The sequence below is a fragment of the Dendrobium catenatum genome, unplaced genomic scaffold (genome assembly GCF_001605985.2).
Source record: "Dendrobium catenatum unplaced genomic scaffold, ASM160598v2 fragScaff_scaffold_30, whole genome shotgun sequence".
NCBI lineage: Eukaryota > Viridiplantae > Streptophyta > Magnoliopsida > Asparagales > Orchidaceae > Dendrobium > Dendrobium catenatum.
The window spans coordinates 684,229-696,624 of record NW_021318492.1 but is presented as its reverse complement, the minus strand read 5'-3'; the positions used below and the strand labels follow the sequence as shown (position 1 = coordinate 696,624).

Genomic DNA, 12,396 nt, shown 5'->3' with positions numbered 1-12,396 from the left:
GATAAAAGTTTGTTGTTATCTTTTTTTAAGTTTTGATTTATAATTTACAAAAATATAATGAATAGAGAACACAAAGTGTATAAGTTTACAAATCAATAAGTTCTAATCACACAAAAAAATGTAATAATACAATACAATTTAGTGAAATGAAAAGCATAAATCTCTTTCATGCCCTTTTAAGATTAAAGTATATCATATGTGTTTTTAAAAACATATTTAGACTTGCTTGGATCCTTAAAAAATTAAAGTGATTATTTATTGAAGCTGGAAATAACCTCAAGATAATCTCATAAAAGTTTGGAATACAATCGGGATTTCTCTAACAATTGAGAGCCATCAAATAATAATCATCTAACAGATGAGATTTAAGACATATTTGATGTAGATGAAATAAAAAATAATAAGGAGATGGAGATGAAGGTTGATAGTCGGAATTTGGCTAGGGCGGAAGGTTAGTTATGCATCGCCGAGGCTAGGGAGGAAGATTGGCTAGGTGTCATGGGCATTCTCTAGACAAATGAAATGAGGAAGAACGAGAACAGAGATTCGATTTTAGGGCACTTACCGGCAGCATTTTCGAGGGTTGTAATCGCCAGAAATAGGTAACTTAAAAATGGCAGCTAAACCGCCAGTAAATGCGTCATGGTAAGAATATACCGGCAGTTTGTTTGGCGGTCATTTGACCACCAGAATTTTTGGCAGTTAATTAGTTTTTAGTAGCTTTCCAACCGCTGGTAAATAGCGTCGGTCAGATCTCCGATATTTAGTGAATTTCCTGTAGTGGTAATTAATACAAGACAACTAAAGCAATATACATGTAATCATTCATCAATATCAATGTAAACATATAAATGTAAAAATATGTTACAATCAATCTGAACAATATCATCTCATATGAGTTATGAAGATCAATGTAACTAAGGTGATTTATAATCAATAATCAGTAACCATATAAAAGATTAATACATCATGTCATTTATTATATCCTTTAGTTACAAATAGTTCATGTATTATTTCATATAAATCATTACACATGCCTATTATATGTGTGTACATCATATGCATGTATATCATTATTTATATCAAGTGCAATGTATCAATTATTAGTCTTATCAATTATATCAATCTTATATGTGGTGACATACGGCGGTATGTGTATGCATGTATTATAACATTAACATTATATGACATGTATAGCACATATATTATATAGTTCATGTATATAATGTGTCATTTTATTAAGCTTATCAGTTACCTCATATGCTTATATCATTCATTTCATGTATAATGTATATATCGTATCACTTATGCAATTTATCATGTATACTCATTCATATGCATATACAAACAAGATAGAACATATGGCTACCTATGATATTTTTCATGTATCACGTCCTATAGGCCAATCCTACAAGAAGCAGCCTCAATCATTTTAGTCATGTTACCAGAAATCAATCTCATATCATATTTCATAAGTCATAGGTTAGATGACTTTTATATAAGAAGTTGTCACTTCTTATTTGTTTGCATATCATATCATATCAATCTCATTATACATTCCTCTTCATATTATTGAGGATTACACCACAAATTTTATTTAAAGGAAAGCCCGTCGGGCCACTTTCATGTGCAATATAACATATTTCCAGCCAACTTGAATCAGTTAAACATTTCCAACCAATCTTTCTTGACTTTACAAACATCTCACATTGTATGAATCATAATAACAAGCATCATATACAATCAATGTAATTATCATTATGCTTATCAATATGCCTATAATATGTAAAAAAAATGCATGTTGAACTAAACAAAGAGAAAATGTGTATGTTGTATATTTTATGTTCAATTGCAATATATTGGCTTTTGATAATTTTATACTACATATTTCAATTAAAATTACATATATACAAACCATTCAGTGAATTTTAATATTAATCAATCAATATGCTGAGGATGATGATATATATCACATATCCAAAGTTATGCAGTGAAAAATCATTAAAACGAGAGATATTGTATTTTTATTGATTTTATAAGGGAGAAAAATAAACAAAACTTGATATCATTGGAAATAAAGGTAAGTTTAAGGTTACCTACCATAATCAGAACACTTTCCAAACTGCATCGACAAAAAATATCGACCTAAACCCCTCTCCTCCTTTCTCCTTCACTCTTTCCTTTTCTCTCACTTTCTCTTTCTTATGTCACCCAACTAAGGAAGAAATGAGAGAGGGGGAGAGGGTGAGGTGAGGTTTTAAGAGAAAATGCTTTTATAAATTATTTTAAATAATAAATTTTCAAACCTAGCGTCCGCTATATGAAATTCATCAAATACCGGCATAATTTCAAGCGGTTGGGGGGACCGCCGGAAATTACGGTGGATTGACCACCTATAATAATCCGTGGTTTGAGCACCGGAATTTTTGGCAAGTCTATAGGCGCAAAAAATGTTGTCGATATTTGATAAGTTCGACATGTTACCCACGGAATGATCGCATAAAAGTTATGTCGTATGAGCCTTATTTCCTTCTACCCACTCCTCATTTCAACATATATGCTTCAATTCCTTTAATCCCATATAACGTCCTATGTTGGCTGCAGCTCCAAACGTCCTGTAAGCTGTCAATTGCTACAGTAGGAGCCTGTGCATGAATCACAAGACAGCGAGGAGATTGTGATACCTCATAATCTAATTTTAATGAATTATTCATTTATATTTTAATAAATAACAACCAGAACTATCTAATGCATCTATGAGTAATAAACAACAATATAGATTTTATAATTCAAAACATCAATATACACATCTATATTCTTTCACAAAAATTATATGCAATACTTAAGATCTATATAATTATCGCATACATATCCTGTTTTGAGTATAAAATAATAGCTAAAATAAAATATATATATATAACCTGAGGAATCTTGATCAATTTTACACTTATGCTCCCTTGTCCTAATTTGAAATCATGTAGATCACATATAATGAGCTAAAAAATCCAACAGGTCATCAAAACCTATAACTAAATTCAAAGCATAGTAAAAAAGTAATATGCATATTAACATTCAAATCATAATAGTAGCAATCATATGATCAGTGAATCAATACATAAATATTAAAACTGTATGACACGAATAAAAACAAATCAGTTTGAGTGTCAAATCACTAAAGCAATTTTCATATAAATATTGCAATCCAAATAGAAATTATATAGAGTGATAACCTTAAATCATTGATAAAGAGTGACAAAATCAAATCAATATAATAAAATCATATATGAGTGTACCCATATTATCCAGTTATTATATATCATGTGCTCAGCATATCTTATACTTAGTATCTGTATAGTGATTCAGCAGTATCAAATAGTATACAATAAGAATATGGTGACAGAAGCAGTAGAATAATACAATAAGAGTAAATATGTGCAGTTGTAATAAATTCATATAATAATAAGAATAATGTCTCAAAGGCATGCATTTAATAGTTATACTAAACAAGTAAGAAGTCTTAACTATCATGATATTTTTCAGTAGTATTGTATCAATATTAGTAAATCGTGGGCTCAGTAAACAGAGTAATTACTCTTTACCAATCAACACAATAATCATCTCCTTATAAACTCTCAATCAATATCACAGAAATCAGTAGAGGATAACACTAAATTATAATGTTTAAAAGAAAGTACATCAGCCCACCATCCTATACATGTCAATCAATAACCAACCAACGAGTCAACCAGTCTTTACTTATCTTTTACTTACACGTACATTTTTATCACAATATTATAACAATAATAGTAACTAGCTATTACTCAATTCAATCACATATTCATATTCATTTTCAATACATTGTAGTAAATAAAACATAATTGAGCTTAAATCAGAAAGCGTCAAAATATTCTCACGGCAGATAATAAAAATCATACCGAGCAAAAATTCATATTTTCAGAATTTAACTATATTATAAGATATTGCATTAAAAAAAATTGAAGCTTTTGTTAAATTAAATCATTATTTTTATATGTTAAAATAATTTTTTTGAGTTGGCAAAAATCATTGTAATTTTAAAATCACCCGATAAAAAATCTCAAATAAATACTCAAAATGTTCATAATCTTAATCTCTATAACATATAAATTACGCAATGAAAGTTTTATCAATATAAAATTATCCTCATTTTTTTGTAACGAAAATATAAATTTGATCGAAAAAAATCAAAAACACAAAATCCTTGAAATAAAAAATAGGATAAAGATTCCTTACAGTGAAATAAGCAAATCTCCCAACATCATCAATAGATGAAAATTGCACCGTAACCTTCAAAACCTAAGTTTTCTTTTCTCTTTCTCACTTTCTCTCTTAATTTCTCTAAACTATTCTCTGTTTTATATTTCAGCCGAAAGTTAAGGAAAAAAATTCTTAAATAATGCATTAATATATTTTAATATAATATTAAAATATAATTTAGTATAATAACTTAATTTACTCAATTTCCAATAGAAAATTTATATAAATACATTTTTCTTTTCTCTTTCTCACTTTCTCTCTTAATTTCTCTAAACTATTCTCTGTTTTATATTTCAGCCGAAAGTTAAGGAAAAAAATTCTTAAATAATGCATTAATATATTTTAATATAATATTAAAATATAATTTAGTATAATAACTTAATTTACTCAATTTCCGATAGAAAATTTATATAAATATATTTTGGATATTAAAAATTATAGAAAAATATTCATAAAATAATATATTTTATTTAAAAAATAATGGTAAAATAAATTTTTAAAACGGATACATGGCGGTCCCAAAAATAATCCTCACTTGTACCGATAAGTATCAATTTTTTAAGGATTTTTACAAGCACCCAAAAATTCAAAAAAAAAATTATACAATTAAAGTACTACAATCTCAGTGCTAGGGCGAAAACGGTTTGCAATTTGGAGTTATATTGACTCCAGAAAAAATATTTAGCAAAGTCAACATAAGGGTTATTACAATCGAACGATGATTAGATTTAATTTAATATTAAAGATGTTGGACAGTTGGAGTTTGAAGAACTAGCTTTTGTTTGAGAGCCTATGGATGTGAAAAGTTGAACTTTATGTTTTAAAGTTAGTTTATGTTGTTGAAGTTTATGTTTTATTTTGTTTTAAAGTTTATTTATTTTGAATTTTATATTTTGAATTATCTGAGCATATGTTGATTGTGAATATCGTGTTAGTGCATTTTATTATGTTTATATTATTCAGTTAATGCAGGTACCAAATGTGAAAATGTGGTCAGACATACGGGAGGCTGACATTTTTTTTAAAGTTGCTACAAGTTTACGAGGCTTAGCCGCCATAAACTTCAATATCTTAAGGTGTCTGAACAATTTAAAAAAATGTCAAAATTTACTAGCGGGTTTTTGACGATCGACCCGTAGGAAAATAGCTACGATTGTTGATGCTGGTAAGAGGTGTTAATTATTGACACGGCTCAAAATCAGACCCAGAAAAAGTTAGATTCGGGTCGACCTATTCGTGAAATGGGTTGGGTTCAACTTGACCTGTGTCTGTTGCCCGCCTTGCCTGTGTCGAGTGCCCGAATGCCTGCGTTGCCGACTCCCATCTCTTCGGTCACTTCTCGTGCGTTGCCCGACAGGTCATCGTCGCGTTGCGTTTTCTCATGAGTTATGCCGCAGCTGTCGTTGATTCGTCGTTGCCGCTGCTTCGCCATCGGCTTTGAATTGGAACTATAAGTAGCGACCATCAACGGGAGCTCAACTCGCATGCACTTCTTCGGCTAAATCTCGTAAATCCGGTCAGGTTGTGTCAACCCGACAACCCTCGCAGGTCGGTCCGGGTTGAAATAGCCAACCCGTTTGCAAAAATGGGTTGGGTTCGGGTTGACCCGTTTAAAGTTGGGTCAACTCATGTTTGACCCAAACCAGACTCGCCGACCCGAATTGACACCCCTACCGTTGGTAATACCACTTGAAATCTCTGGTGGTTCTCTTGTGGTTTACGAGTCGATAATTTTCGGCTATTTAGTGGAACTCCGCCGAAAAAACTTTTCCGCTAGAAATAAACTGTTGGTTTGTATTTCCTATGAGATTTATATCGGCATAAAAAAATCTGTTGTAAACCTAATTTTAGCCGGAAAATTGCCTATTTCCGCCGGTAATAGAAGATTTTCCAGTGGTGTTTGCACTGTTTTGGACTCAACGTCACAACGTAAATTCATTTTTCACAAATGTGCAGGAGAGCTCAATGCCTTGACGCTGTCCACCTAGTGCCGCAGTGCTTAGCCAACCAAATTCTTGGAATTTAGGCAAAATTAATTCAAAGTTATTACACTCACTATGACCAACCTCAGCGAATGGCGACCGGCCTTCATTGACTCTCCCAACATGAGCTTCAATGATCTCTGTTGGACCATCCCTCTCCGTAGCATGTAATTCATATTAAATTTAGTTCAAAATATCCTAATCCAAAGCTTTTCTTATAGAATTAATATTCATTAATTTAAAAAAATGGAGTCTCGTCCTAATGGAATAATCATTTTCTTATTCAATTGTTTGGCCTGAACTTCTTTGATATCTTCAAAATTTATTGTTGCTAGCTATACTTGGCAGATTTTACAAAAAACTATCTAATAACATATAGAAAGGTAAATCCTTAAAAAGTAAAACCAAAGTAATACATCTTATGTAAAGAGAATTTTATTTCAGGCTCTGGGAAAGATAAGATCTGAAGAACTAGGAGGATTTTTTGAAGAACATGAGCTAAAGGTGTAGCAAAATCTAGTTCAAAAATTTATTGAACCTATTGACTCAATTGACTATAACAATCTCTTAGTTGCTTGCAGCCATTTGATCTTCATAAGCTTTTCCATAACAACCATGGGTCTACAAATGATTTGGCATTATGCATCACAATTAATGCCAACCTTAGATCCTGAAATCACTAAGGTTTCGTTTGGTACGGCTTTCTTACTGCTCCTTAAGGCAATTTTTTCTACAAAAATTTAATTTTTTCTACTTGAAAGCTGCTTTAAAAAGCAGTAAGAAAGCCGTCTCAAACGAAACCTAAGACTTTATTTAGGACGACTTTTTTATTATTTTTAAAGGAACTTTTTAATAAAAAAGTTTATAGTTCAAAAAATTTTTATATTAAAAAGCTTTTTTAAAAAGCAGTAAGAAAACCGTCTCAAACGAAGCCTAAATATAGGCATTAGTAATTTCAATCATATGCTTATTAGTATCAAAATAAAGCTCTAAAATGTCATGAGCTTAAAATTCTCTCATGTTTTTAAGAAGAAAGCAATGATTTTAAGTTTTTAACAGCCGTTTTGCAAATCATTTGTATAATGATGAATAAAACTATGGGCTCAATATAAAAATTCCTGTAAGGTGGTAGTTGCCAATTTATTGGTTATTGAAACTCTTCTCAGACTAGCAACTGGCTTCAGAAGCAACTCTGAATACATCGACTCAATATTGTAGTATTTTGCTTTTAATAATAGAATAGGATTGATTGTGATGTAAGAGATTATTTGGATAGTTTCCACTAATATGTATTAATGCTGAGCTATCCCATCAGATTCCTAAATGATAAATAGCAGTTTAAGTAGATCAGAAGTTTTCTTCTATTTCTTATTTGGTGCACTGCATCTGAGGTAACAGAAATGCATTTATGGGAGAATAATCTAATCTTATTTTTACCCTTTGCAGCAAACTTCCATTTAAAAAAAATCAGTATCAATATGTCTAAAATTTTCAGACTTTGGTGCTAAAAGTAGGCCAAATGTTGGATAGAATAATAGAGAGAATAGGCTTTCCCTTTCTTCTCCTATATTGGGAACTCTGCCAGTTGGGTCACTGTACTACTTTTGATATTCAAGGTAAAGTAAATGGAAATGGTCACAAACATCTTTCTTAAGCAATTGGTTTCAACTCAAAGATTAACTTAAGATAAACAATTGCCAGCTAAAAATGGTCCCATAAAAATCTTTCACAAGATCTACTTAAGCATTATATGATGCTGCCAAAAAGAAAGAAATTGATCTTTTTTCAGCTACCATGAGAGAGCATGAGAAACCTCAAGAAATTCTTTATGCAATCGTAAGATTTTGTGATATCACAATAGTTTGTAGGACTGGACCGGACATTGAACCGATGGTAGTAAATGTTCGAAGGTTCAATAGGAAACCAATGAGAGTTATATTGTGATGTTGTAATATTTTTAATAAAGATAATAAATGTTCGATAATGTGCTATATATAATATATATATCATGAAATGTAGCATTATGTATGAAATAAGTTCATAAATAGTGCATTCCAACTCCATCTTTACATTGCAATTTCTATTCAAACCGATTCAACTACCCCTTTTAAGGGTTGTGTTGTTTGACCTCCGGTTTTTAGAAAGCTTCGTTTGGATGATTTTTTATTGTTTTTTAAAATGGAGTTTTAAATTTTGTACTAAAAATCTGTTTTAAGAAGCAATAAAAAAGCTGTCCCAAATGGAGCCTGAGTTGATCGTGGTTCCATGCAAATCCAATTTTTTAATCACGGTGATTATGTTAGAGGACCAGTCCAACCTTTTGTCACGTTTTTGTTTTCAAAACCATGGATACTCTTCAATCATAGAAGAGTTATATTATTTGATTCTCTTAGTATGGATGTGCGATAAAATTATGAAGGATGGAGTGAGAAATTATTATATTAAAAAGATAGCAAGAGTATAATAATTATGGAAGATAAGATAGTGAAAAAAAACTTGAATAATTTAACCATATATAATTGAGGGAAGAAGGTACCGTTATGATGGGTGGATAAAATAGATACAATTTATTTGAAAGAATCGGAAAAGAAATTGAAAGATCAATGGCAATATGACTAAGTGCAAAAAGATTTGTGAAAAATAGAGGTAGCACCTCATGCAACGTTGTAAATAAATGAACGGAGAATGAAAATTTAATAGGGCTGAAGCTGTAACCAATTATAGTTAACTCGGTTACTTATCGCCACTATTTTTCAAAACATTTTTTTTTCTAACTTTAAGCTACCAACCAATGAACCCAAGAGCTCAATATTTTTTTAAGAAACGGGGGTATCTACCTGCTATCACCCCCTTTAGGAGGCCTTTAGCGGCACAACTAATCCCTCGGCGAGCCTACCAGCAACCAGCCCCACAGGAGCAGGACCTGTAGTTATTTTCTCCCCATTTAAGTGGTCGCGCTGCATGAGAGAGGATTCGAACATGGGTTGGGGGGTTCCCAACCATGCTCGCCCACCAGCCCAGCTAAACCCGGTGGGATCCCAAGAGCTCATTTGATTGTATCAAGTAGAAAACATTCTTTCAAAAATTATAATTTTATTTTCACTCATTTCATCCATAAAAATGTAATTATTATGTTTGGAGGGATCCACACCGTTTAAAATCATTATTTATCTTCATCCAACCAAATGATTTCTAACAAATTTTTTCTATTTTTAAAACGTTTATGCTAACAACAAGCAACCAAATTTGCTACAATGATGATGATGTGATTATGACAAGTCAATCACTTTGGTCATGTTATTAATAGTTGCAGTTTACTAAATAAGACTAAAGTAGTAGTGGGGAAATTGGTGATTATTTGACGACTTACTCAATTGGGAGAAAGTGATATTGAAACATCGGTTGCCACTTGGAAGAATTGGTTATATAATGAATGGTTTACACAAAAAACATTGTATCCTTACTGTTTCTATTCTTCATTTTACAAGCACTGAAGGCAAGGTTGCATTGCAATGACTTCCAGTTCCAAGAAAATTTTGCTGGTGGAGGACATGGATATCAACAGGGTGCAGAAATTGTTCCTTATATTCCTGCTCTCAATCCCATAAATCCAGATTTGTTCTTGCATGCAGAAATTGACATGCAGTGCTATTTTTTTTTATTTTTTTTCCATTTAATGGATTGGTAAGGTATTGAGTAGAGCAATCAGAAAATGCGAAAAAAAAGAGAGAGAATAACAAGTTTGGTTCATTTCAATAGCATATACTTCTGTAGCTTATCATGAATTAGTCAAAATGCAAAATTATGATGAGCTGATTTCCTTATTGGTTTTTTTCACCATCTTTTCCAACTTGATTTCATTGAATTGTAGGTGTTAATGAGAAAACTTATGAAGGGATTAGATGCGGAGTTGCATGAGGTGCAGAATGGAGAAATGGCAGTGGATTATTTTGAGAAGGGAAACACCTGTGATCTAATCTTCATGGACAAAGAGATGCCCATCATGGATGGCCACGAGGTGCTGTGCGCTAGCTTTATGGAACTTTTTTTTTTTTCATATAATTGGAATTTTATATGAAATAAAAGTAGAATGTTTTGATTGATGTGCAAATTAATAGAAGAATGTTTACTTGAAAATTTCATTTGGGAGAGAATGTGTTACAGTTTATATAATGTGAAGTGAATGTTTCATATTTGTGATAGTTCTGATTGAATAAGTTCTGTAATTATAATAACTAATCGAGCTTTGGTTGATTTCAGGCAACAAGATTGCTACGTATATTGGGGGTAAAGACTCCCATAATTGCATTATCTGCTGGCGATCTGCAATCTGATAGAGACCTTTTTATTCAGGCTGGAGCTAATGAGTATCAAACTAAGGTAGTTATTTACTCTTCTTAAAGTTTTAGTAGAATTTTCCTGATGGAATTGCTAATTTATTTACTGATCAATGGAAAAGCAGCCTCTTTCAAGAGAAAAACTGACCTGCATTCTTGCTAAATGGGTTGTTTGATCACAAGAAGCTTTTTGATAAGTGATGAGTTCTCTCAAAAAATACAATAATGAGGTTCTCTGTTCTGCCTTTACAGAACTTTTCCTCCAGCAATCATATCCTTTGTTATATAACAAACTCAGTTTTTTATTCAGATTTGAAGAGATAATATATATTTCCTGTATCTTGTAATGGAGTTTTCAGATTGAAATAATATTACAATATGCTGTTTCTACCTGTTTTCTGCTGTTCAGCTAATTCTTTCTGCAGCAATTCTATCAGCTCCGAATGGTAACAGATCCGTTCAAGGGATTTGAAAAAAATAGAAAGCTTTAGAGTGATATTCCACTGAGCTTTGAAGAAAAAAGTGACAAATTTGTACTCTACCAAATTATGATTAATCCATCTTCTCAAGAAACTGTAATAAGTGTTTGTTTTCTAAATAGAGGAGTTTTGAGTGATATTTATATAATCCTCATTTATACTTCGTTTGAGACTACTTTCTTAGTGTTTCTTAAAGCAACTTTTTAGTATAAATTTTTTAATTTTTATACTAAAAAGCTGCTTTAAGAACCCGTAAGAAAGCCATCCCAAACGAAGTTTTAATTTAATTAGATTAAAAGCTTGATCAGCTCCCTTAATTAACTTTAACTTATTTTGGTAAGCATATCAATAATCGAATCTTATTGAACCAAATTATGGACTGAACTTACAGGGCTTGATTTTCCTTCGATGTTTAGGTTTCATTTGAGACAACTTTCTTATCATTTTCTAAAACAATTTTTTAACAAAAAAAAAATTCTATTTTTAAAATTTTTTAATATTAAAAAACTGTCTTAGAAATCAGTAAAAACTTTATCCCACATGTGGGACAAGAGCTTGAAAACTATGTAACTAGGGTATACTTCATGATTTATTTTACTTTGAAAAAAAGTTTCATGTAAAAAAAAAATATTATAATCCATTTTATAGTTCATCACTTAATCAAAATCTATTAATACTCTCATAATATTATATTTCTCACACAAATAAATTTATTATGTAAAAAATGTTACATTGCTGCATGCGGAAGCTCATAAAAGCTTATGATATTAGCACTAGAAGAGATAGAGGCTTCGAATATATATATATTTTCACAAAATTTTTTCACTAAATAATTATTTTATAAAACAATATGAAAACTATCATAAATGAAGACTAAATCTAATTTAAGCTTCATATCATATCAATCATCATAATTTATCATTTTGTTCTTTGGTTATATAGTTTAGGCTTCGTTTTTTGTTGCGTCCAGGAATATTCGTGGCGGTAGAAAAATAGAAAATTTAGCGTCTTAGCGTTGTACGAAAATCCAGCATGCAATCAGATTAGAGAGAGGATACATCAATAAATGAGACACCAAGATTTTTATATGGAAAACCCCTGAAAAGGGGGAAAAACCACAGGGTCTAGCCCAGTTTGAATGAATCCACTAGTATTGCAGTTGATTTCAAATGATGCCCTTTCTTAGGAGAAGGCCTTAACTTGATGTACATTTTATAGAGTATATTACATGATGTGAATACAAAGAATCACTATTTACGTCTTCGTTTGGTCGGGAGGACCATAGTCTGGTGACGGAGGTCA

The 12,396-nt window shown here is 31.3% G+C and overlaps 1 protein-coding gene across 1 annotated transcript; it reads left to right on the top strand.

The window, feature by feature from the left end:
• Positions 1-5,537: 5,537 nt before the first annotated feature.
• LOC110104133 (two-component response regulator ORR41) lies at positions 5,538-11,087 on the top strand. The gene is made up of 5 exons (XM_020833112.1): positions 5,538-5,653; positions 9,775-9,844; positions 10,150-10,296; positions 10,539-10,658; positions 11,025-11,087. The coding sequence occupies exons 1-5, from the start codon at positions 5,538-5,540 to the stop codon at positions 11,085-11,087; spliced, it is 516 nt and encodes a 171-aa protein (XP_020688771.1).
• Positions 11,088-12,396: the final 1,309 nt, after the last annotated feature.

Bases quoted from the DNA above. Each gene is read 5' to 3' on its own strand.
- LOC110104133 (XM_020833112.1), top strand. From the start codon at position 5,538: ATGGGTTGGGTTCAACTTGACCTGTGTCTGTTGCCCGCCTTGCCTGTG. The intron at 5,654-9,774 runs GTCATCGTCGCG...CAAGCACTGAAG, and splicing joins TCTCGTGCGTTGCCCGACAG to GCAAGGTTGCATTGCAATGA. The intron at 9,845-10,149 runs GTGCAGAAATTG...ATTGAATTGTAG, and splicing joins AGGACATGGATATCAACAGG to GTGTTAATGAGAAAACTTAT.